The sequence below is a fragment of the Ammospiza nelsoni genome, chromosome 26 (genome assembly GCF_027579445.1).
Source record: "Ammospiza nelsoni isolate bAmmNel1 chromosome 26, bAmmNel1.pri, whole genome shotgun sequence".
Classification (NCBI taxonomy): domain Eukaryota; kingdom Metazoa; phylum Chordata; class Aves; order Passeriformes; family Passerellidae; genus Ammospiza; species Ammospiza nelsoni.
In genome coordinates, this window is record NC_080658.1 from 5,025,364 (window position 1) to 5,049,975 (window position 24,612).

The 24,612-nt window shown below is 56.1% G+C and overlaps 1 protein-coding gene across 1 annotated transcript; it reads right to left on the reverse strand.

Annotated features, from left to right (window-relative positions):
* Window positions 1–482: 482 nt before the first annotated feature.
* PLEKHM1 (pleckstrin homology and RUN domain containing M1) lies at window positions 483–22,495 on the reverse strand. The gene is made up of 14 exons (XM_059489433.1): window positions 22,474–22,495; window positions 21,056–21,474; window positions 20,400–20,554; window positions 16,955–17,036; window positions 15,215–15,462; window positions 13,270–13,899; window positions 11,791–12,115; window positions 9,364–9,598; window positions 8,044–8,946; window positions 6,361–6,506; window positions 6,033–6,226; window positions 5,529–5,592; window positions 4,981–5,138; window positions 483–1,254 (listed from the first exon to the last, which is right to left on the reverse strand). The coding sequence occupies exons 4-14, from the start codon at window positions 16,994–16,996 to the stop codon at window positions 1,059–1,061; spliced, it is 3,141 nt and encodes a 1,046-aa protein (XP_059345416.1). The 5' UTR covers window positions 16,997–17,036; window positions 20,400–20,554; window positions 21,056–21,474; window positions 22,474–22,495; the 3' UTR covers window positions 483–1,058.
* Window positions 22,496–24,612: the final 2,117 nt, after the last annotated feature.

Genomic DNA, 24,612 nt, shown 5'->3' on the forward strand with positions numbered 1-24,612 from the left:
CGGCGGGCGGGACGGGACGGTGGCGGAGGGGACCCGAGGAAACGGCTCCTCGGGAGGTTCCTGCCGCAGGAAGGGCCCAGCCCCGCTGCTGCCGGATCCGGCACGGCCTCCCTGGGCAGTGGGATTGGGACCCCATTAGGGGGGCCCCGTGGGAGCTGCCCTGCCCTGGATTTTGTCCCCGTGCACCCCAGAGAGTTCTGCTGTAGGTGGGCACATCCCAAGTCCTCCAAGCACAGGAGTGGTGGGGAAACCAACAATGGGAGAAGCTGACACTAGTGGGGAGCAGCTGGAAAGGAAAATGGGGAAGGGACCCCCAACCACTTGTCCAAGTGAAACCCTGGAGGATGGGCAAGAAGGATGGGGGTTGGGAAGGGAGGATGGAGGATTGGCAGCATCCCCATTCCCAATCCTCTTCCCATGGACACCGTGTCAGGTTCAAACTGTGATGAGGTCCCACTGCGGAGAAGCAAACTCAGAAATGGTTTCACTTGTTGTTAAATAGACTTTAATTATCTTTTTGTGGAGAGGGGTTAAAGGAAAATAAAATTTCTCCCGAGGATGAGCAGCAGCAGGCCAGGAGGAGCGGCCCGGCTCTCCCCAGCTCTCCCCAGAGGCCACGGCCCTGGCTGGGCTGTCTGAGCAGGAGGTGCTCAGGGCACCCACGGTCCCCCTGGGGCAGGCAGGTCCCTAAAGGCACAAGTGTCACTTTGTCCCCTCCCTGCGTGGGTCCACCACCCAGAGCAGCCCAGTTGTGCAAAACCCCCATGTAAAAAAATACCAGTTTTCAGTATCCTAAAAAACTAGAGCTTTGATCAATGTCAGTTCTCCACACCCTTGACTGGAATTCTGGGCTGACACCCTGAAGAGCCGCTGGGTTCCACTGGGAGGGGACATTGGCACCAGGAGGGTGACAGGACAGCACCCGGTTAGTCTGAAGGGGGATGGATTTTTCCAGCCCTTCTTTAGCCCTGGGTGGGCAGAAGGTCCCTCCGCAGGGCAGGAGCACCCACCCCACACTGTCCCTGTCCCCAGGGCAGGGCCAGGCGCAGGATGGGGTCTCAGGCAGGGGGGCTCTGCTCTGTCCCTGCCGCCGTCCCTGCTCCCAGGGCAGTGTCGAGGTAAGCGCCGGGCTCCGGGCCGGGCTCTGTGCTGGCCTCCAGCTGCCGCTGGTAGCGCTGCCGCCGCTCGCAGCGCGGGCACGCCGGGGCCCGGGCGTGGCAGTCCCGGTGGAAGACGGTTTTGCATTCACTGCACCTGGGAAAAGAAGGAAAAAACGAAACCCGCTGTGTTGGGAACGGCAGAACAAAGAGCAAACTTCCCCCACTGAACCAGGGAACACTTCCCTGTCCTGGTGTGTTTTGAGCACTCACTGAGCAGAGCCCCAGCCACAGCTCAGGAGGAGCCTCGAGTGCAGGAGCAGCAGCTGCTCAAGTGTAACATCCACCCCAGCAGCTCCTCATCCACCCCAGCAGCTCCTCATCCATCCAGCAGCTCCTCATCCATCCAGCAACTCTTCATCCACCCCACAGCAGCTCTTCATCCACCCCACAGCAGCTCTTCATCCACCCCACAGCAGCTCATCAGCTCCAGCAACCCCTCATCCTCCCCAGCAGCTCCTCATCCACGCCAGCAGCTCCCCATCCTTCCCAGCAGCTCTTGATCCACCCAGCAGCTCCTCATCCACCCAGCAGCTCCCCATCCTCCCCAGAGCCCCTCATCCTCCCCAGAGCCCCTCATCCACCCAGCAGCTCCCCATCCTCCCCAGAGCTCCCCATCCTCCCCACCAGCTCCTCATCCCCCCCACAGCTCCTCATCCCCCCCACAGCTCCTCATCCACCCCAGCAGCTGCGAGCTGGGCCGGAAGGAGCGTGGTGGGTGCTGCCAATGTGTCAGAGAGACGGGAGTGAGGTTTGAGCTGAGGTTTGTGCCCTGCTCTCCCAGCACCGAGCACAGTTTGAGGGTGTGACAACACCCCCTGCACAACAAACCCTGTGATAAACCCCAGACATTCACCCTCGTTTCACTGATCCCCTGACACCAATCTTGTGACACCACCCCTGACACTGATCCCTCATCACCAACCCTTGTGACAGCATTGTTGTTGGGGACCCTCTGCTTGCCATGGCTGGGGTGGGAGAGCCCACCCTGAGAGCAGGACCAGCATGTAGGGACAGCAGAGCTGCAGGGAGGGGGCAGACAGCCAGGAGGGAGCTGTCCTTGAGCAGGTGGCTCTGTGGAGGTGTCAGAGCTCCCTGATCTGGCTCAGCAGCAGCAGGAATGTGACACCCTGCAAAGGACCCCAGCTCAGGCAGGGGTTTCACTGCTCAGTCACCAGCAGAAACGTCCCTGCTATGAGAGCTGAGGTCAATTTTTGGGGTGTGATCCCCAGCTCATCAGTGACAGTAAAATGTGGCTCAGCCACATGCCAGCGGGGCAGCCGGATTTACCTTCACTGTGCAAATACCTGGTGTACAATCCATGTGTGAGCAGCACGAAACACCTTAACTCCCCAAAAGATGTGTGGGAGAGAGGCAGAGAAACACCCAGCAGTGCCAGGAAAGGGACCACAGCATCTCAGCTGGGGTGAAATCCTGCTCTGGAGAGGAGCTACAAACCCTAAGGAGGAAAAGGCTGGTGCACGGGCAGGCAGGATTTGGGATGGAAAATACCCATTCCCCAGGTGGAACAAAATTCCATGTGGCCTCTCTGGATCAGCAGTGGTGGGAGCTGCTCCCCAGGCACGGGGGATTTGGGAAGCCAGGTTTTACCCAGAGTGGTTCTGAGCTAGAACCAGCATCTCCTGCCTCCAGCTCCCCCCGAGCTGCCGGAGCAGGAGAGGCTCCTGCGCTGGCAGGGTCATTGTTTGAGGCGCTGCAGGCACATCCTGCAGCAGGGCCGGTGTGACCCGGCGGGCAGGGGCGGGCACAGGGGCAGGAAGCCGCGTTCAGCTCCCGAGGATGTCGGCTCAGCCGCTTTCCTGCTGCACAGCCTCCTCCGTCAGGGTGAGAAAGAAAGACGTCAACAAACTTCAGAGCTCGGCTCCGCAGGACACGAAAGCTCCGGGTGGCCTTGAGCCAGCTCAGCCCTGCGTGCCAGCGCTTCCCAGAGCACGGCTGCTCTTTTTCCAGGGAAAATCGGTCCCCTGGGGATGTTGTTGTCCTCGATAATGAGCTCAGTGCTGTCCCTGTGGCGGGGAGGGGAGCGAGCAGCGCTGCTCCTCCTCCACGGAAATAAATACTCGCAGCCCTGAACACACGGAGCACCCACGGATCCCGGCATCCGTGGTGGTTTTCTGCAGGTTCTGGGTGTTGCTGCTCACTTTTAGGGAGTGCCAGGCAAAGTGAGACCACGCAGCCTGTGAAATCTCTCTGCCAGGATTGTGCTCAATGCCAAATAGGCCAAGACAGCACAAGAGGAAATTGGCCTCAAGCTGCCTCAGAGGAGGTTTAGGTTGGATATTATGGAAAATTTCTTCACTGCAGAGGCTGCCCAGGCAAACAGTGGAGTCACCAGCCCTGCAGGCATTTCAAAGCCCTGATGTGACACCTGAGGACATGGGTCAGTGGTGGCCTTGGCAGTGCTGGGTGAACTGTACTCGATGATCTTGCAGGGCTTTTCCAGCCTGAATGATTCCATGATTCTACGGCATAACCATGGAGATGTGGATCTCTCCAGCTCCAGTGGAGCAGCCTCCTGGCCTGGAAGGGTTTGACTTCTTCAGCAAACCCTGATGGTGGTGGGGATAAGAATTCCCCTCTAGCACCATCCCCATCCTGACTCCAACTCCTGTCCAGCTGCTGCACCCTGACCCACAGCTGACCCCTCTGCAGGACAGGTCCCTCTGCCTGTGGGGAATGGGAGCTCTGTGGGCAGGGGAAAACTAACCCCAGTGAGAGCCAGTATCACCCCTCTCCTGCTGGGAACATCCTCAGCCTGTCCCAGCACATCCCACAGTGCTGCTCCCCATCTACCTCTGCTGTGGCTGCCCCACCCCTGGAAGTGTCCAAGGCCAGCTTGGACAGGACTTGGAAGGTGTCCCTGTCCATGGCAGGGGGTGGCACTGGATGGGCTTCAAGGTCCCTCCAACCCAAACCATCTTGGCTGCCCTGGCACCCAGCAAGGCCTTTGCAGGCTGACAGCAGGTGCTGATGGCTGCATCTTCAATCTGCAAAGTCACCTCTCTTGGTGACATCTTGGCTCTGTGAGGACAGCCTGCTCCTGCCCCAGACAGCCCAGATTTTGTTTGGAGCACCCTGGAGCTGATGGGTTCCATGAGGACATGGGCATGAAGATGTGGGCATGTGAGGATGAGTCCCACAAAGATGTGGACACCACGAGGACGTGGCTCCCACAAGAATGTGACACATGAAGACAGGGCTTTCATGAGGACATGGACACCAAGGAGATGTGGCTCTCACAAGAATGTGGGACATGAAGACAGCTCTCATGGGGACACGGGCACCACGAGAATGTGGCTCTCACAAGAATGTGGGACATGAAGACAGGGCTTCCATGGGGACATGGGCACTAGGAGGATGTGGCTCTCACAAGAATGTAGATCAAGAGAAGGTTTCCACGAGGACATGGGCACCAAGGAGATGTGGCTCCCACAAGAGTGTGGGACATGAACACAGGGCTCTTATGAGGACATGGGCACCATGAGGATGTGGCTCCCACAAGAGTGTGGGACGTGAAGACAGGCTCTCATGAGGACATGGGCACCATGAGGATGCAAATCCCACAAGGATATGGGCACATGTGCTGCCACGAAGACATGGGCACCACATGGGAACCACAAGGTTTCAGGCATCACGAGGATGCAGAACCACCTCAGAGCCATTTCCAGTTCCCCCCGTGCCTTGCAAGTGGGGTGTGTGACCAGAACTCAGGGGCTGGCAGGGGCTCCTGGCCTGAGGCAGGCTGTGCCCTTGGGTGCCCTGGCTGCAGCAGGACGGGCAGGGTGCTGAGCAGCTCACTCACCTGGTGGTAGTGTCGAACTCGAAGGGGAAGATGATGTCACTGCTGTTGCAGATCTGGCAGATGAAGCCTCTCTGGGTACACAGGTCACAGCTGTACACGTGGTGGGATGCAAACTGCAGCAGCGACTGCAGGAAGCTCTCGAAGCTGCCCTCAGCGATCTGGGGGACACAGGGGTCAGTGTTTGCTTTGGGCTCCACCTGAAGGCAGGGCTGTCCTCCAAAACAACCCCCAGCCCACAAGCCTGGAATGCAGTGGGACCCCGGAGTGCTGAGAGCAGCACCCACAGCCTGCCAGGATGGGGCTCCTGGCTTGGGGATCACTGGAAAACCCAACTGCTGGGAGCCTCCTGCTGAAGGAGCAGCACGTGGCATTCCCACAGACACTGGGGTGTTTTCAGCTGGAAAACCCCAACATCTGGGCCAGGGGGCTAGGAGCAGTCTGGTCTAGCGGGAGGTGGAACTGGATGGCAGGGGGTGGGTCTGGGTGGTCTTTAAGGTCCCTTCCAACCCAAAGCATTCTGTGATTCCATGACCATACACAGCTCTCACCTGTCTCAGATCAGCCACGCTGTATTTGTGGGGACACTCCAGGAGGTAATGCCTGTGATCAAGCCTGCAAAGAAGCACAGAGAGGAAGGGGGTAGATGATCTCCACCACACCTCCAAGAGCTTTGGAGCAAGGAGCAAGCTGGATGAAGCAGCCTTTTGAAGTGAATCACTGCAGAGCCCATTTTCACGTCCCAAATCCTGCCACTGGAAATCATGTGAAAGCATTTCAAAGGGGGGGAAAAAATAAAATAAATATCTCATCTATTTTGCCAGGTGTTTCCTGTCCAGCCAGAAGCTCCTCAGCCAGGAAGGTGTTTCCTGAGTCCCAGCTCATTGTGCTGACCCAGCCAACAGATGGATAACTCCTTAGAGCAGATGACATGGAGGTAAAACCAGCCTGAGCCTTGGCAGCACAGCTCCCTGCTGCCATGGTGAGTGAGGAGGGGGACCAGGAGCCCACTGGGGTGCCAGGAGACGGGAATACCACCCCAGGAGGGAGCTCACCGTTTGCTGAGCTCCTTCAGGGCGCCGCTGCGGCACATGATGAGATAATCCCCCAGGAGCTTCAGCTGCTCCCGGCTGCGCAGGATCCGCCCCATCCTCTCCACGTGCTCGTAGAGGCTCTCATTGACCAGCCTCAGGTCGATCAGAGGCTGGTTTCGGATCTGGGTCAGAAACTTCAGGGCCTGCTTGCACACCTGGGGCACAGAGAGAGGGCACAGCTGGACACGGAGCACGGAGCAGCCCCAGAGCTCAGAGGGAGGTTTGGGCTGGGCACTGCCAGCGCAGGGAATGCCCAGATGGACCCTTGGGAAGCAGATGCTGCACTCACCCCCCGTTTGGTGAGGTCCCAGTTGTGGATGAGGCGCGAGGGGATGATGCTCTCCTCGTCCCTGTGGCAGCTGTCGCAGTAGTAGAGCCCCGAGAAGGCGCAGAGCTTGGGCCTGGCGAAGGAGAAGCCGATCTGGCGGGAGCAGCCTGCGGGAGCAGGGGGTGACAGGGGACTGCTGCCCACAGCCCTGCCACCACTGCCACATGGGGGGGAACCTTGGGCAGCGTGGAACTGAGCAATGAAGTTTTGGGAAAGGGCAGAGAGCAACTAAAGCACCTGTAGGATGTTCAGTGCGAGGCCTCCAGCCCCCTCCTCATGGATTTAAGCCTATGAGGGTTCAACTTTTTCTCTCTAAAAAGGAGGCTGAACTATCTGTGAACCCACTTTTATCCATCAGGTGTTTCAATTGTTTGGGGTTTTTTTTAGGAAAAGTGAATTCTGGCAACATCCCAGTGGTTTAGGGAAGAACCTAAATCCCACTTGCTGTACCATCACCTCCACCAGTAGCTTTGCACTATTTTGCCTTCACTAAGCCTTTTTCTTTTCTCCTGATGTCACAGGGTACCTAAACCTCATCTGCAAGGGATGAGATCAGGATGGATTAACCCAAAAAAACCTTTACTATAGCACTGTGGAACCCATCTTGGCTCTCCTACCCCCATTCATTGCACTGTGGAATAGCTGGAGCTCATCCCTCCAAAATATTCATGGAGATCACGTGTTGCTTTCTGAATTAATAAGAAAAACTAGACTTTATTGCTGATTACTCTGAGATGGAAGGGAACACATCAGGTGTCAGGCTGGGAGGGGGGTGAAAGCAGGGCAGGCAGATCCCTAAAGTAAACCTACACAGAAAAACTGGGATTTTGTCTTTTTGGCTTGTGGCTTCCAGCTGTGGGGAGGTGGAAGATACAGGAAAGAGCTTGGAAGGGAAGGCAGAGACCAAATAGACCAGAAAAAAAAATTATATAATAAAAAGGAGACAGATTAAAAGAAAAATCCCAACCTCCTGGAGGGTATAAGAAATATAATTGAAGCAGGAGAGAAATCTGAAATTTAATTAACTTAGCAAGGTAAAGAGCAAATTACAGCTCCTGTGGAGGTCAGTGAAGGTGCCACCAGAATCTCCCTGTGTGCTGAGAGGCGTCAGGTGAAGGGTAAATGATTGTTTTGCAAAATCAGCCCGTCACACCCATGGCAATCCCTGCTCCCGTGCTGCCTTACTGGAAAAACTGCTCCAGATTGCACCTTCCCCACAGGCTGGGGCCTCAAAATGCCCAGGAAGAAAGTCCTGAGCTTCCTGATCTACCTAAGGTTGCTTCAACCCCAGTTTCCCACTCTCTATGCCAAAAGCATCTTAAATGGGAGCCCAGTAACATCCCAGTTGGACTGGGCTGGGGTGGGATGGGGGGCTCAGCATGGTGGGGGGGGCTCACCCTGTGCACCCAGGACACCAAAGGTGCCCCTGACAGGGACATGAAGCCCCACCAAGGAGATCTTGTGCTGCTGGGTCACTGGGAAAACACAGAAGCTGCAGCTGCCCTATCCCTGGGGATGCCCAAGACCAGCTTGGACAGAACTTGGAGCACCCTGAGACAGTGGAAGGTCCCTGTCCATGGCAGGGGGTGGGATTGGGGGGGGGCTTTAGGGTGCTTCCAACCCAAACCATTCCATGAATTGTACCTGCACAGATGAAGCTCTGCGCGTCCAGGCCCTTCTCCATGGGGATGGCCACCAGGTACTGCAGCAAGAAGCCATTTTCCTTCACTATGTTCTTCAGGACCACCTGGGAGTGCCCATCCAAGCTGCCCCCCAGAGTCAGTGCCTCCTCAGCACCCTCCAGGTAGGACATGAGCACCTCTCGGACCAGCTCCCGCCACGAGGCTGCCTCCTCCGCGCTCTCAGCCTGCAGCTTCAGCACAGCCTTGGAGGTGATCACCTTGAAGAAGGAGGGTCCCCCCAGGCTGGTGTCTGGAAGGATGTCCTGGATGGTCTCTATGCCATAACTGTTGCTTAAAATTTTGTCACTGTTTCTGATTTTAAAGCACTTCAGAGTTTCTAGAGACAGGGAAAAAATGAACGGGACCCAGGTTTTGTCCACGTCCATGTACAGAACAGTCTCTTTGATGGCATCCAGCTCTGCTTCTGGAGCTGCACTCCAGTCCAAGCTGCTCCCAGGCACATCACTGTGCTGGAGAGCACTGGAATCTCCCTGGACAGGCTGGGCTTCACCTCCATCCTCAGAACACTCCAGAGTCTCCCAGTCCTCCTCCTCCAGCTGCGGCCGGCACTTGCGCAGCGCCTCGCGGATCCTGTCCAGCCAGTCCTCGGCCTCGTCCTGGGAGGGGGCTCTGAGGAAGAGCTTTTTGCCCAGGAACACCAGCTCAAAACGGCCATCCTGGCTCAGAGCCAGGGACTCACAGCGCAGCAGGGAGAAGGTCTCCACGCAGATCCTCTCCTCGTGGTCCTGGAAGAGGCGCAGCTCCAGCGGGGACAGCTCGCAGGAGAACTCCTTCCAAATGCCCATGGCGCCGCGGCGCTCCAGGCTGCCCAGCTTCAGCAGCCCGCGGAAAGGGTTGGAAATACCTGGGGCAAGAGAGGGCTCAGTTTGAGTGACAGAGGGGAAGATAGTGGGGAGAGGAAAGCCAAGAGGGCCTCAAAGCAAGCACCCAGAGGTGTGGCAGGGGTGAGAGCCAGTGCTGTACATGGTGGGCTGGGGCAGGAGCGGACGGGACCTTGGTCTCCATCACTGTCCACCCACACTTGGGTTTCTGTCCTCTGCATTTGGGTTTTGAGGCTGGGAACAAGTTGGATAAAGGAAAAGTGTCCCACAGGATGGACAGACTTTCCCCCACCCATCAGAGCTTCCCTGGGCTCAGCAATGCCTTGGGAAGCTGCTCCACTGCCTCCTGCAGCTCCCAGCGCTGCCATCAGCTCCGACCTCCCCAGCCAGCCCATCCCCACCTGGAGCAGCCCCCGAGGGCAGCAGGAGGTGGCACGTACCCATCTGCCTGCGGTGCACCACGCTGAAGCCCTTCTGCTCCCTCTCTGGGGACATTTTGGGCTTCCCAGCGTCCGAGGATGGCACTGAGAGCCTCTCCAAGTCCAGAGCACTGATGAGCCCTGGGGCTGGCCCCTCGCTGTCCCCCTCTGGCCCGAAGCCGTTGGTGTCAGCTGTGCTCCTGCTGCTCTCTCCCGGGGGAGGTCTGTAGAAATCATCTTCTGAGATCCAGCTCTTCTGTTAAAAATGGAAATATTATGAATTTTTAAGCTCATGCAACACCCTGTGCCCCTCAAACACACACATCCACACCAACCCCTCCTTGGAGGATGCTCCTGTGCAGCCCAAATCCAGGCACTGATGTGTGAATTTAACAGAAGGTGTCCCTGCTCATGGCAGGAGGTTGGGAATGAGTTTTAAAGTCCCTTCCTCCCCAAACCATTCCATGACTGCCTGATTTTCTGCTAGACATTCCCAGGTGGGTAATTCCCCTGCTCCCTCCAGTCAAAGAATGATTCATGGAACTGTCCCAACAGCTGGAAAATACTGAGACTGTATTCTGGTGGGATTATGAAGTCCAAAATTAATCAGTTCTCTCTCCCTAAAATCACTGTGGAAGGAGAGCACATTCCCTGCAGTGACCACAGGTCCATGGGGTTTTACTGATGGGGGTGAAATTCCACCCCTGACATGGAAGGGCATGAGCTGGAACAGCAGCACCAGGAAGAACAGAGATGGGGAGAGGCAGAGGTGTCCAGGGTGAAACTGAGACCTACTGCTCACAAGAGGATGCTACAGGGGCCTGGGCTGTGCAGGGGAAAAATAAAGCAGGGAAAGCAGAAGAAGCCTCTGTCTGCATGTGCCAGGAGAGGATGAGGTCCATGAGTTGAAAAAAATAAGGCTGTAGCTTCTCCAGGAGCTTTTCTGGCTACAAGAATCTCAGAATTATTAAGGGAGAAAAGCTCCTTGAGTCCCACCTGTGCCAAATCATCACTGTGGCAGCCAGACCAGGGCACTGGGTGCCATGTTCAGGCATTCCTTGGACACCTCCAGGGATGGGGACTGCATCACTTCCCTGGGCAGCCCCTTCCAATGGCTGACCACCCTTTCAGTGAAGAAATTCCTCCTGAAAGGAGCAAGGTTCTGGGACAAGGCCCCTGAGCAAACACCAGGAGGAAAAAACAACCCAGCTCAGTGCCTTGGCACAAGGGAGCAGCACTCCTAGATCCTTCCTGGGCTGCATCCCAACAGGAATGCCCTTTCAACTCCCCTCTGCAGCCTCCCAAGAGCCTTTTATTTTGAATAACAACCAAAGTGACAGCAGAAGAGCTGTCACCACCCTTTGGGGAGGATCACGGGTGGCAGCTCCTGGATTACTCCTGGGGCAGGAATGCAGGTTGCTCCATGAGTCATGGAGAGCAGGGGGAATTTCCTGTTGACACAGTATGTTATACATAGATTAGGTCAAACTGGCTCTGGGCCACGAGGAAGCAGCGGAAACGGGATAAGCGGGAGGGAACCGAGAGGAGCAGAGAGCAAAAGGAGAAATGGTCTTCGGGGTGTGAGGTACATCCTACCCTCAGCAGCACGGAAAGGATGGGAACCAGCATGGAAACAATGGGAACCAGGACGGAACAGTCAGTGAGGAATTAGGACAGGGCTGTTCAAAGGGGCCAGTGGATGTAGATCAGCTCCCGGTGGCAGCAGGGGAAATCCGCCGCTGCTCAGGACCAACACCCGGGAATGCCATCCCACTCTGGGAACAGATGCGCTGCAGCAGGCTTTTCCCACTGGGAAACTAGTTTGTTTCCTGTCCAGTCAACCCTCCTCCCTCCTCTTACGTGGCCCAGAAATGAAGAAAAGTCCCCATGAGAACCTCAACTCTGGGGCTGTTTTATCGCTTGCACACAGCCCACAGCCAGATTTGTGCAAGAGCTCACCCCTCTCCAGATATCCCTAACAAAACCAAAACTTCCTGCAGCAGCTGCTCCTGGAGAGGGATGACTGACAGGCCAGGCAGGGCTTCAAAAGCTTTGGTGCCTCTTTCATTAGGGAACACAGACTTTGATCCAGTTTCTCCTGAGGCAGCTGCATGGCCACAGCTCCATGGGGTGGGAATCATCACTGATAACCAAGTGGGAGCAGCATGAAAGATGGGAGTTTGGAGAAATCCAAGTGGGTTGGAAGTGGACTTTGAAGTGTCCAAGGCCAGGCTGGACGGGGCTTGAAGCACCCTGGTCTAGCAGAAGGTGTCCCTGCCCATGGCAGGGGTGGAACTGGATGAACTTTAAGTCCCTTCCAACCCAAACCATTCTGGGATTTCCTGATCCTAGAAAAGCAGTACCTATTGGTGCTGTCCCCAGTTTTTTTCCCTTTACCACAGGATACAAACCCAAGGAGGTGGGAAGGGAGGGAGCTGCAGCACTTACCGGACACCCAGGCAGGGGAGAGAGCAGCTGCTGGGCCGTGGGGCTGCGCACAGCCTGGCTCCCCTCGCTGCCACTGCTGCTGGCTCTGCCCAGACCCTCCCGAGGGGCCGGAGCTCTGGAGGTGCTGCTGCCATCTCTGTCCCCGTGCTCAGGGGCTGCTGTCCCAGCAGAGGTGACCCTGCTGGGGGGAGGCTCCTGCTGTGCTCTGTTGGACGGTGCTGGGGGGCCTGGGGGTGGCTGGGGGGAGCAGCCCAGCACGCTGGGGAGCAGCCGTCCCTCCGGGGCGTCGGGGCTGGGCCTGGCCTTGCTGAACTCGGACAGCACCCTGGAAATGGAAAAGTGATTGGTTTGAAAGCAGCTCAAAAACAAAAGCTATAAACCCCCACCCCATTATTGCAAGTTGTAATCATGTAAAAAGGGTTCAGCGTCACTGCTGGCCTCTGTGGGATGGCAGCACGGTGTGGCTGGAAAATCCCAGTGATGCCAACAGAAAAATGTGAGATTTGTGCCCCATAGAGCAGCACCAGCCCCATGGCATGGAGCCTGTGAAGGGAGCATTTCCCAATTACATCCATCAATTTGGTTTAATTTGGTGGATGGAGGGACAGCACTGGGTGCTCCCCACAGCCCCAGCCCCATGTACAGCTCCTGGATACGATTCCAGCCTTGGACCATATGCCAAATTCCAATTGTTTTCATTAATGAGCAATTAACAGTGGAGCCTGGCCAGAGGATTGGCTGTTCCCGTGGTCCCACTCTGCTGCCAGCCCCAGAATTAAATCAGCCCAAGATTAAAACTCAAAGGAGCGTCTCCATCACGAGTTTAATCCAATCAAGGCAGGCTCTTCCAGGACCATTGGAAGATGCAAAATCTGGAAGTAGGGAATGATGATGTTATAGATGGGGAAGCAGAGTCTGCAGCTCCAACTCTTCCTGGAGACTGGGAAGAGGCATCACCCCAAGGCTCGCCTCCCTCAGAGTCACACTCTAAAGGTGACAGGCAAAATATTTACAGATTACTCAGAGATTATATAATCCTGGAAATCTTTGTGCTGGATGCTTGGCAGGGATAAATCACAAGGATGACAAATCAACAACCTCCCTCTCTGAGTGATTTGCCAAAGCTGCAAATTACAACCCTTCCCTGTGACCAAATTAATTTCTTTCCCCCTGTGGAAAGCCCTGGAGCATCCCCCAGTGTACTCCAGGAAGATGTGACATTCCTGAAACCAGGGAGCAGCATTTTTCTGACATTTCTGCCCTGCTAAAGAGGACACACACACACTTCAGTGGCTATGAGCTCATCTGCACTGGCAGCAGAGTCTCAACAAGCCGTGCTGATCGTGCAAAGAACAAAAGCTCCTTCCAGAAGGGAAAAAGGGCTTGTCAACGACAAACAGGGAGAAAGACTTCCTGCCTACAGGAGAGCCCAGAGAGGGTCAAAACCCCTTTGGAGAGGAGATGTGGGGAGAGACTCACTCCTGCAGGGACCTGTCCAGGTCCTCGGCGGTGGCCGTGCCCAGGTCGGAGTCGCAGGACAGCGGCTCCTCGGCGCGCTCGGGGCTGCGGGCGCACGGCGCCGGGGGGAGGCTGTCGGAGCCCAGGCTGGATGAGAGCTGTGATGAGCTCGTGGTGTTCAGGCTCAGCGAGGATGATGTGAGCTTGATCTTGCTGCTGGCTTTGCTGATGGGCAGCACAGGGGCTTGGATCTCGATCTCATCCGACCCTGAGGACTGGGAGATGGAGCCCAGCGATGCTTTCCTGCGGGGTTCAGAGGATGTGAGGGGCTCCAGCAGCTCGGACATGGGACACAAACCCGACAGGGACAGCGGGGTGATGGTCCACTCGTTCAGAACTGCTGACTTGTAGGAGAGCTCAAAGGTTAAGGAGGATAAACCCTGCAAGTAGCAGAGGAGGAACTCGCACTCCTCAGCATCCAGGAGCAGGGCTGGGGCTTGGTAGTAGTCGTGCAGGCGGGCACGGTCCCGCAGCAGCAGCTTCAGGTAACACTCCATGAGGCCGTCGTTCAGCGCCAGCCGCAGCCAGGCCCGGCAGCGCCCCACGTCCGTGTTGATAAACATCAGCTGCTCCAGCTCCGAGACAATATTCCTGGCAAAAGAGGAAAAGGAACAGAGCAGGAGTGAGTGGTTCTGTTTTGGTCCATAGTGGGGTGCTGGAGGGCCAGAGCCTTCATCAGACACTGCCCAACCTGCTCTGCTACAGGAGTTCAGGAGTTGGGATAAAACAGGCTGTGGGAAATCTCTCTCCTTCATGGAAAGTGTGGTTTTCCATGGAGGGAGATGGCTCCTGAATGGTCCAAACTAAATATGCTGGTAAGGACCCCAGGCAGCCCTGCAGTGCCTCTGGCTGACCATGCTCTCTGACTGGAGGCATCTCCCACACATTGCTTGTACTGAATGATGCAGAGAATTCCTGCTGTCCTTGTGTATTTATGGGGTTTATACTGGCTGGATCCTTCCTTGGTGACAACCATGTGTCTAAATTCTCACTTCAAATTTAAAAACAGTCAAAACACAGTGAAAAGTGTTGTGGCAGCCCCAAAAAAAAACAACCTGACTGGGGCTGAGCTCAAGTAGTCCCAAACTCCTGAATTCAGCTGCTCTTCCCTAAAATCCAACAGCGACACTACGCTGCCTGATCCTCCCTGCTCCCAGCTCACTCATACACCTCAAAAACCAGAACAAAGGTTTTGTAAGACTTCTTTCCTAATCTGTCTCTCAAGACAGAAGAAAAAACCTTCAAAGGGCACAAAAATATCCCCCCTAGCATGTGAAAGAGTTATTTTCATCCACTCTTTCATAATTCAGGAGTTGGTGATGGAACTGGATGAGTCTTTCAGAACAATTTGTGTGTGGGCTGTTATTTACTGTGTGTGAACTTGACTTAGGGAGTGGCTAGAAAAACCCAGTAAACAGTGATCACTCAGGAGAGACCTCCTTAAAGGCTGGCTGGGACATGAGGGAACGGGGCCAACCATTTCCAGCAGATCCAGGCCAGGAGAGAGCCCAGATCCCTGTGTTGTGCATGAGCAGCCACTGCTGGACACCAGTGTGGCCACTGGGCCCAGAAATCCAGCCTGGCACCCAGGAATAAATAAGAAAGGGATGTGCCTTCAGTTTCAATCCTCAACTTTTTGGGGACATCAGCTCATCCCCAGCACACACTGAGCAGGGATGTTGGGGCTGAGCCCCTCTTGGCACTGCAGGGGTTTCACTGCTACTTCCATCTCCCAGGGTCCTGGGCAGCCCCCCAAAGCCCTGTGAGAGCATGCTTCCCTGCAGCTGAGGGGACTGAGCACACAGATGGGGAGAGACATATCTGACCATCGAGCCATCATCCTCATTCCCTGAATGTGACAGCACCAAAAGAAGGGATAAAACTGAGCCCGTGAATCCCTGCTCACCGATGTGTGATGCTCTTCAGCAGGCCCCAAAAAACTGGCTGGGGAAGGGGGCCTCGACCCCCTGATTTCCTCCCTTTCCCCCCACTCTCTGCCTTGATGTGCTTTGCCTTCAGGCCATGCACAAACACAGCTTCCAGGGCACTGCAGAGCGTGTTGGCGTTGCTGTCATCGCTGGTGACCACGGTGTCCGAGCTCACGTACTGCTTCTGCAGAGCCTTGATGGCATTTACCAGCTGCTTCTTGACCAGCTGCAAGACAGGAGGAGCAGGTTTGGATTATAAAAGTAAAACTATTAGGAAGGATTTAATGTATAAGAGCTCAAAAAACAGTAAGGCTTATCCACAGTGAAGCACCACACGACTCCTGCCTCGTCCTCACTCTTTGCAGCAGCTGAACCGGTCAAGCTGGGGACTCACACTCCTGTCATCTGGCTTATTTTGTTATAAAAATAATAATTTATGCAATTTTGGCTGGTGTTTCAGAACTGGGGCTGCCTTTAGAGTGTGTGGTGCTTCCTCTGCAGACAGGAACGGGCTTAAGGGGACGGGGAAAAAGGAATTGGTTCTTTCCAGGCAGTCTCTCGGGGGAAACACGAGGATTCAGTGTGGGTGAGAAAGGAGAAACTCAGAGGAGGGAATGGATCCCCTGAGCTCATGCAGGCCAGCCCAAGCAGCATGTGACATGTGACACAGGGCTGCCAGCAGAAATCAAAGCCATCGACCTCACTGGCTGTGCTGGGTAAACACCCAGGGGACGGGCCCCAAAACATCAGGGTTCGGAGAACATTGGGGTTCAGCTGCTGCCCTCAGAGACATTCAGTGGGTTCTGGGATGTGGGAATTTTGCCTTCCAGCAGCTTTACTTCCTCTTCCACCAGTCAAAAGCAGCCAGTTTGGTGAATTTAGCAATTTCATGCCAGTGGAAAATATTTTTCCTAAAGCAACTGAGCCTGGATATGTCAACCAATCGTTATTTTATCTTTATTTTAAATCAAGGTTGTGTTTCCCAGCAGGCACTTGGAAAACACCACAAATCCCTCCTCAAATTCCAACCAAACAATCCATGTTTCAGCACCACACAGCATTTCCAGCAAAGGCTGAATGCTCCCTGAGCAGGGCTCTGCACATTTTAACTCCAGCCTGGGTTGGCTTGCACAAACCCATATTAAATTTCCAGCCTGGGATATTTTTTTCAGCATCTAAATAAGATTCCCAGCAGGTGTAGCTCAAGGACATCAGCCAGGGGAATGTGTCCCTTATTTGGGGTGCTGTTTTCCAGCTTTTTCAGCTGCCCCCCAGGTCTGCTGCTCCATGGAAGGAGCACTGAGGGCTGAGAAGAATAAAGAGTGCAGATGATTTTATCAGTCACGCATGGATTCATCCATGGGAGGAGTAAAACACTTGGGTTTAACCGTTGATGTTGGATTTTGCTTGTTGAATGTGTTTAGACTCCCAAAGTTGGGTGAAGAGACCCCAAACTGGGGGGGACAACATTCCTTCATCCAGGTACCAGAGCTGAGCACCTTCCCTGCCCCACATGAGGTCTTGCAAAGGCCAAGGTGTGATTTAAGCCCTTATTTCCTTTAATCCCCCAACCCAGACAAATCATCAAGGATCTGTTTCCAATCCCAGTATAAAGCATCCTAATCCCAGCTGGCAGCACCCACAAATCCTACCTGTCCCCAGCAGTGCCTGGAGCTGCACTGGGAGCTGTCTGGGGAGCACTGAGGGCTCTGGCTCACCTGGATGGCTTCCTTGGGGTCCTCGGGGTGGCTGGAATGCATCTCTGCTGCTGCTGCTCCCCACGCTGCCTTCACATGTCACCTGTGGGACAAGGAGGGCATGGCTGAGCACCCAGGGGTCTCACCCCACTCACCTGCCAGAGGAAGGGCTCCTGGTGCCACCCACAAGGGATGGATCCTGCCCTGAGGCATTCTGCAGGTGCTCATGGCCAGGACACTGTGGGATCTGAGCTGGGAGTGACTGACATGGAAAGGTGCTGTGATTCCAGGGACAATGCCTGGGGACACTTCCCAGGCACCAGGAGAGTTTCAGGCAAAACAGAGCATGACCAGGAGACAGGAGGGAGGAATGAACCCCAGTGAGGGCCTCAGGCAGGTGTGGCCAGCAGTGCCACAGGTACACCAGGGACTGCTCCCCTTGTCCCTGTGTCCCCTGGAATGCCTAAGCCTGGAAAAGGCACCCAAAATCCAAGTGAGGGTGGCATTAGGTGGCCTGGACAAGGGGTGTCACCCTCAGCAGAGCCTGGGGAGAGGTGACAGCAGTTCAGCTCTGTCACATGCCAGAGGAGTGACACTGCTTCAGCTGCGACAGACCCTATCAGCACAGAGCCGTCTGGGGAGATGGGAAAGAATCTTGGAATGGTTTGGGTTGGAAAGGACCTCAAAGCCCACCCAGTTTCACCCCCTGCCATGGGCAGGGACACCTTCCACTATGCCAGGCTGCTCCAAGCCCTGTCCAACCCGGCCTTGGGCACTGCCAGGGATCCAGGGGCTGCCCCAGCTGCTCTGGGCACCCTGTGCCGGGGCCTGCCCACCCTCACAGGAAGAATTTCTTGCCAATATCCAGTCTCCATTTCTAGTTTAAATCCATTCTCCCTTGTTCTGTCACTGTCTGCCCATGTAAAGTCCCTCTCCACATTTTTTAAAAGCCCCTCTAGGGTACTGGAAGGCTTTGGGTTCTCCACAAGGCAGATGAACCTCAGCATCTCCCCATGCTGGGGGGTGCCAGGGCTGCTCTGCTGCTTTGGAGGGAGACAGAGAAAAAAAACAGTGTCCTCCTGATATGGAAAACCCTGCAAAGACCTGAACAGTCTGGGCAGCCTGGCCAGGTCAGCTGCCACTGCAGGGACAACAAGGGACCTTTGACTTCTGACTCTTGGCTTCCTGCCCTACTCTTCCCTTGGGGTTGTCTGTGAAACCCAGCTGTGCCTGGAGCCTCTGAGCAGAACACATGGTGTCAGCAGGACACCCATGGCACAGCTGGATCCCTCTGCAAACACAGCTGGATCCCTCTCCAGGCACAGCTGGATCCCTCTGCAAACACAGCTGGATCCCTCACCAGTCACAGCTGGATCTCCTGCAAACACAGCTGGATCCCTCTGCAAACAGCTGGATTCCTCTGCAAACAGCTGGATCCCTCTCCAGGCACAGCTGGATCCCACTGCAAACACAGCTGGATCCCACTGCAAACACAGCTGGATCCCACTGCAAACACAGCTGGATCCCCCACCAGGCACAGCTGGGCCTGGCATGAAGAGGGGTCTGAGGGCTGCTCCAGCCCTTGTGACTCCTAAGGACAGGAGAGGCTGGAGAAGGAATTTATTTATAGAATTCTAGAATGGTTTGGGCTGGAAGGGACCCTAAGGAGCAGCAAGTCCCACCCAGTGCCATGGCAGGACACCTTCCACTGGCCCAGGGTGCTCCAAGTCCTGTCCAGCCTGGCCTTGGACACTGCCAGGGATCCAGGGGCAGCCCCAGCTGCTCTGGGCACCCTGTGCCAGGGCCTGCCCACCCTCTCAGGGAAGGATTTCTTCCTGATATCCCATCTAACCCTCTCCTCTGTCAGTGTGAAAGCCTTCCACCTTGTCCTATCAAACTGTTCCATTAAGCTGGAATCACTTGCCATCCAAATGGAGAGGGAGAGCCCAGCTGTTTGCCACAGGGCTGGATCTGCCTCTGGCAGACAACAGGCTTGCAATAGCACTGATGTGTCAGATTTTATTTTCAAGCCAACACAAAATCCCCAGAGCTTTCTCTGGGCAGAGCTGACAGCATCAACCTGCCCCTCTCCTGCCAGGCCTGGGCAGAGTCATGGTTTGCTGAGCAGCTCCTCCATGGCCACAGCCAGTCCTGAAGGCAGCACTGTCCAAATCAGGAGCAGCTCAAACCCAGAGTGGCCCAAATCTGCAGTGGCCCAAACCCAGAGTAGCTCAAGCCTGGAGCAGCCCAAATCCAGACATTCCAGATCTAGAATATCCCAGACCCAGAGCATTCTGTGCAGGTACCACAGCAGCTGGCCCTGCTGAGAGCAGTAGGGCAAAAACTCCTTGGGGCCAAATCCAGGACAGATCCTCAATGTTTTCAGAGTTCACAGATGATTTCAGAGAAAATGAAACTGGTTTTGCTGTGGCTTGTCATAAGATTTCCTCTCCCTGTGTTGCAACATAGAAATGGGGGAGGACAGGAAAGTTCACCACTGGCTCAGGGGCTGCTGGGGGGCTGGGGAAGTGAGGGGCTCCAAGGACTGCAGGGAGCCACCCCCATCTCTGCTCCCACCTGGGAGGCTCCAGCTCCTCAAGGCTCCTCAGGGCTGGGCAGCCTCTGCCCCTTTCCCCACCACCTCCTGCTACACCCTGAGGACAATGAAGGTGGGAGACTCAAGGATGGGAAATCCAAATCCAAAAGTGAGAGGAGACCCAGGTGTGGGAGACAACTCAAGAGTGAGAGACATGAGGGAGCTCTGAGGGTGAGACCTGAGGGTGGGAGACTCGAGGAGGGGCACAGGGTGGCATTTCTCATGCCCAGGGAGGCAGCACAGGTGTTCCAGTTCCAGGACCACCCTGGAGTCCTGAGCTGGTCACAGGGAAAAGGGTGACAGCAGAGGTTTTTCAAAGACTTCACCTAAGTTTTACAAAGTGAGAGTTATTCCCCCAAAACACTCTCCTTTGCCAGCATCACTTCTCTCAGAAGGAGATGAGAGGCTGCAGGAGGAGAGAGCTGAGGAGGACAACCCACCACCTTCACCACGGGACTTTTCCACTCCCACCGCGACCAGTCCAACCAGTTTATTCCAGCACCACAAATCCACATGGCACCACTTCTGTGGGACAGAATTTTCCTGAATAACGAGTGCAAGGAAGCAGCTTTGAGGAGGATTTCACCAAATAAAATCTTAGGTGAAACACAGGGAAACTGGAACAGGACACTGGGTCTAGAAAGACCTAGAGGGCTCTGGAGCACTTCCAGGCAGATCCTGGAAAGCCACAGCTGTTCTTTGTGATCTTGGAAGATAAGAGATGGGATGGATGTGCAAAGACAGAGACAAGCACAGCTAGAGCAGAGAAAACCCACCAGGTTTCCCAGCAGTCACCACCCCAGGGGCTCCCTGGGTGAAGCAGGGAAAGGCAAAGAGGTGAGGAACAACCCCAGGCACAGTCTGACCTACCCAGGAGAAGAGTCCCGGTGCAAGGGCAGAGCTGCTGATCTCCCAAACTGCAAACCAGCCAGATTCTTTGGGAACAGCTGGAATCAAGGTTCATAGCAGCAGAGCAGAGCCTCTGTCCCAGAGCTTGGCTCCTCAGTCTCCCAAGAAGGGACGCTCTGTGAGTTATAAATAAACAGCAGGTCACTGCCTGTGCTCTGGGATGGAAAACAACAGCCCACGACGGCAGCGTGAGGGTGACTCAAGGCCTGGACACAGAGCCAGTCATTTTCCAAGCACGAGTGCTGTGCCAGTCACCCTCTGCCCTGGGGACATGGGGGCTCTGATGGCACAGAGGGTCCAAGGGCTGCTGTGGGGACAGTCCTCTCCTCTGACACAGCTCCTGTTTTCCACCCAGAGCTGAGTGCAAGCTGGGCCCAGAGACAGCCCAGGAGCAGGAAAGCCAGTGGCATGGCATGGGGATTGGCTGGTTGGAGGACAAAAGCCCTGGAAACAGCTTGGCAAGGGTTAGGACAGGACCCTCATGGTCTGACTTTGGCTCCCTCCCTGTGCCCAGCCTGATGCAGCAGTGCTGTGATTCTCACAGCAGGAACACAGGTAAGGAGTGAGGAACAGGATCACCACACCACCCTCGTCCCTATTTGTCACAGCTGACAAACCTGGTGGTGGCTGGAGAAGTGTCACCTCCGATGCACCCGTCCAGCTTCTGCCCTGCAGGGCCCAGGAGCACTGCGGGAGGAAGAGCAGCCACTGAGCTCCCAGGCTGGGTGGTGACACTGTGCTTCCCAAACACTCCAAACTGGGAATTTCCTTCAGCCTAATACCTGCTCCTGCACCAGGCTACAATTTGCTGGAGCCGCAGGGAGAGCTGGGCTTGGTTTTCCACAGCACTGGAGCCACCGTGCACGGGCCAAGCAGGTTGTGAAAGCCCCAGCGTGTCGAGGCAAGATGTTCCCAGGTTTCTATTCCCAGTTTTTGTGTTGCTTTGGATTGCCAGCGCTGGAGTTTCCCTGTGGATGTTCCTGGTGCCATCCGGCTGGGTGGGTGGCTTGCATCCCTCAGCAGGGGACAGCGGTGGCTGCAAGGAAGGAAGGGAGGAAAGGGCTTTTTAATCTCTGTGTTATACACAAGAATTACCCAGACCCTGTTTGCAACTGCTCATTTGATGTGAGAAAACATGATTTATTGAGAATGACCACCTGATAAATCAGGGACAGCTGTAAGGATCCCACAGGTGCTGGGATCTCTGGCTGGTGGGAGGAACAGGCTGAGAGATCTGGGGTGTCAGCTCTCGTGGGGGTGAACTAAGGACCAGACACCAACCCCCAGTGGGGCCCTTGGAAAAGCACATCTGACCCGCTGTGCCCCCATGGGGGGGACACGGAGAGGAGGAATGAGAGGCCGAGGCTGCTGGCTGGGCAGCACAGCCCAGGCGTGCGGGGCCTGCCACGGGCGGGCTGGGGGCTGCGAGGGGGGCTGAGGAGGGATCGGGGCCTGAGCAGCCGTGGGGAGCTGGGGGAGCAGCGCTCGCAGGCAGCCCTGCGCCCCCTGCCAGACCCCGACCACGGCGGCTGAACCCGGCACCGCGCAGCCCTCCACAAACCCCGTCACTCTGCACCCGCAGCGCCCCGCACCTCACGGCCCTCATCCGGCACCCCCCCAAGCGCCCCGCACCTCACGGCCCTCATCCGGCACACCCCTGGCAGCCCCGCACCTCACGGCCCTCATCCGGCACCCCCCCAAGCGCCCCGCACCTCACGGCCCTCATCCGGCACACCCCTGGCAGCCCCGCACCTCACGGCCCTCATCCCGCACACCCCAAGCGCCCCGCACCTCACGGCCCTCATCCCGCACACCCCCAGCGCCCCGCACCTCACGGCCCTCATCCCGCACACCCCCTGGCAGCCCCGCACCTCACGGCCCTCATCCCGCACACCCCCAGCGCCTCGCACCTCACGGCCCTCATCCCGCACACCCCCTGGCAGCCCCGCAGCGCACCGGCCACGCTCACCCCGCAGCTCCTGTCAGGCCCCACCGCCCCCGGTGCCCCCGGTAACCCCAGGCCCCCCCCGCTCACCGGCTCCGCGGCTCCGGCCGGAAAACCCGGAAGTGCCGGGAACGCGCACGTCCCGCCCATCATGACGTCATCGCGCGGAGGGGCGGGATCTATAGCGCCAGGCCACGCCCCGCGGGCACCGCGCGGGGCCGCGCGCGGGAACCCGGACCCGGCTGGACACACGGACACACAGCTGGACACACGGACACACCGGGACACACGGACACACCGGGACACACACCTGGACACACAGCTGGACATACGGACACACAGCTGGACACATGGACACATACCTGGACACACAATGGGACACACAGCTGGATACACACATAGACACAGCTGGACACATGGACACACAGCTGGACACACAGCTGGACACACAGCTGGACACATGGACACACAGCTGGACACATGGACAACCGGGACACACAGCTGGACACACATGTGGACACGGCTGGACACAGACGTGGACAGACCTGGACAGACATTTGGACACACCTGGACCCTGTCACATGTGCAGGGTGTCCCCAGGACGCCATGGCCCTGGGAAGGCTGTGGCTCCAGAGGCTGAGCTGTGGTGACTGCCTGGGACACCTGGGGCTTCCTGGATCCCTCCTGTCCCATTCCCAGGGGACTTTGGCGTGTCCTAAGCATGGCAGCCACCAGCAGCATCCTCCTCTGCAGTGAGTGGTCATGGAGTCAGCAGCTGAGATCGTGGGGTGCTGGATGCAGAGCAGGGCCCAGGCAGGAGCATCTTGTCTCTGGGTAACACCGTTTTCTTAGGCTTCTTCCATCTGGAATAACAACAAGGAAACAACATCTGAGGAAATAAAGGCAAGGAAATAAGTGTGAAGGAAATTCGAGAAAATAGTCACGGAAGCAGTAATAAGGAGAAAACCAAGAATATTGCCTCCAAGGAAGTGTTATCCAAGGAAATAAGGGCAAGTAAATGACAAGGAAACAACAGCTAAAGAATTGGGGTCCAAGGAAGTATGCTGGGATGTAGCCACCAAAGCAGCAGCAGCCAAGGAAAGCCTCAGCAGTTCCTGCATCAGAACAAGAGCTGAAGAAGAAGTGCAGGCATTGCCTGTACTAAAAGTATCTGCCAGACTCTCGATTCCCAGGAAATGAATCCCAGGCTGAGCTGTGCACTGCAGGGTACTGTGATGTGGAGGGAGAGATTTTCCTACTCCCTTCAACTGGCTGGGAAAATGCTGGGTGTGAATTGAGGGGCTGTAAATGGGCAGAGCCTGGAAAGTACAGTTGAAGGGAAGGATTTGGAGAGTTGAGGAAGAGTGGGAAGCACACATGGTACGTGACCTCACCTGCTCTACATCCTCGGGCTCGAACTTCTTCCTCTCCATCACAGATGTTCAAAGAACCCCAGAAAACAAAGCTTGTGTTCCCAGGGCCATCAAGGGAACCTCTCTGCCACCACTCAGTTCAGCTCCAAAGGGTGCATAGGGACATCAGGAATGGAAACCATGGAAAACATCAGCCTGGGAGCCAGGCGGGTGTGAGGGAGGGCAAAGGGAAGGAGGACAAGGCAAAAACCTCAGGAGTGCAGAGGGGACAATGCTGCTTGTGCAGCACTAAGCCAGCAACACGGGGACACCAGTGCCATGGCCTCTGCAGGAGGACACGGCCATTCCCCTTCCCACCCACCACCCAGAGCTCTTGTGCTCACAGGAGACATCTGGAACACAAAAGTGCTGACCCTGGAAAGCTTCAGGGGCCTTGGGATGTTTTAGAAGCACCATTGCAAAGCCTCTTAGTTTGATATACATTGAGCTATCCCCGAAGGCCTCGTTGGAATGGGAAAACTCTACAGGGAGTGCTGGAGCCAGGCACTGGCACTGGGGCTGGCAGAAATAACACCTGGGTGAGGTAGGACCAGGTGCATGCTCTGCTCAGCCCAGTGGCAGAGCTGAAGGGGGAAGTGGAAAGATAAGGAGTGTCAGGGTTTAGGAGAGGAAGAGGGACTGCTGGAGCCACTCTGAAGCACCCATTGGACAAATATCCCAGACAGACACCTGCCAAGAAGCCGAGGATCACCAAGGGTGTGACCAGCAGGCAGAAGGAGGGGACCCAAAAAGCAGGGGGAATGGAAACAGGTCCCTGCTGGGGGTACAGCAGGGGAATCCCCTCCTGGCCCATCTC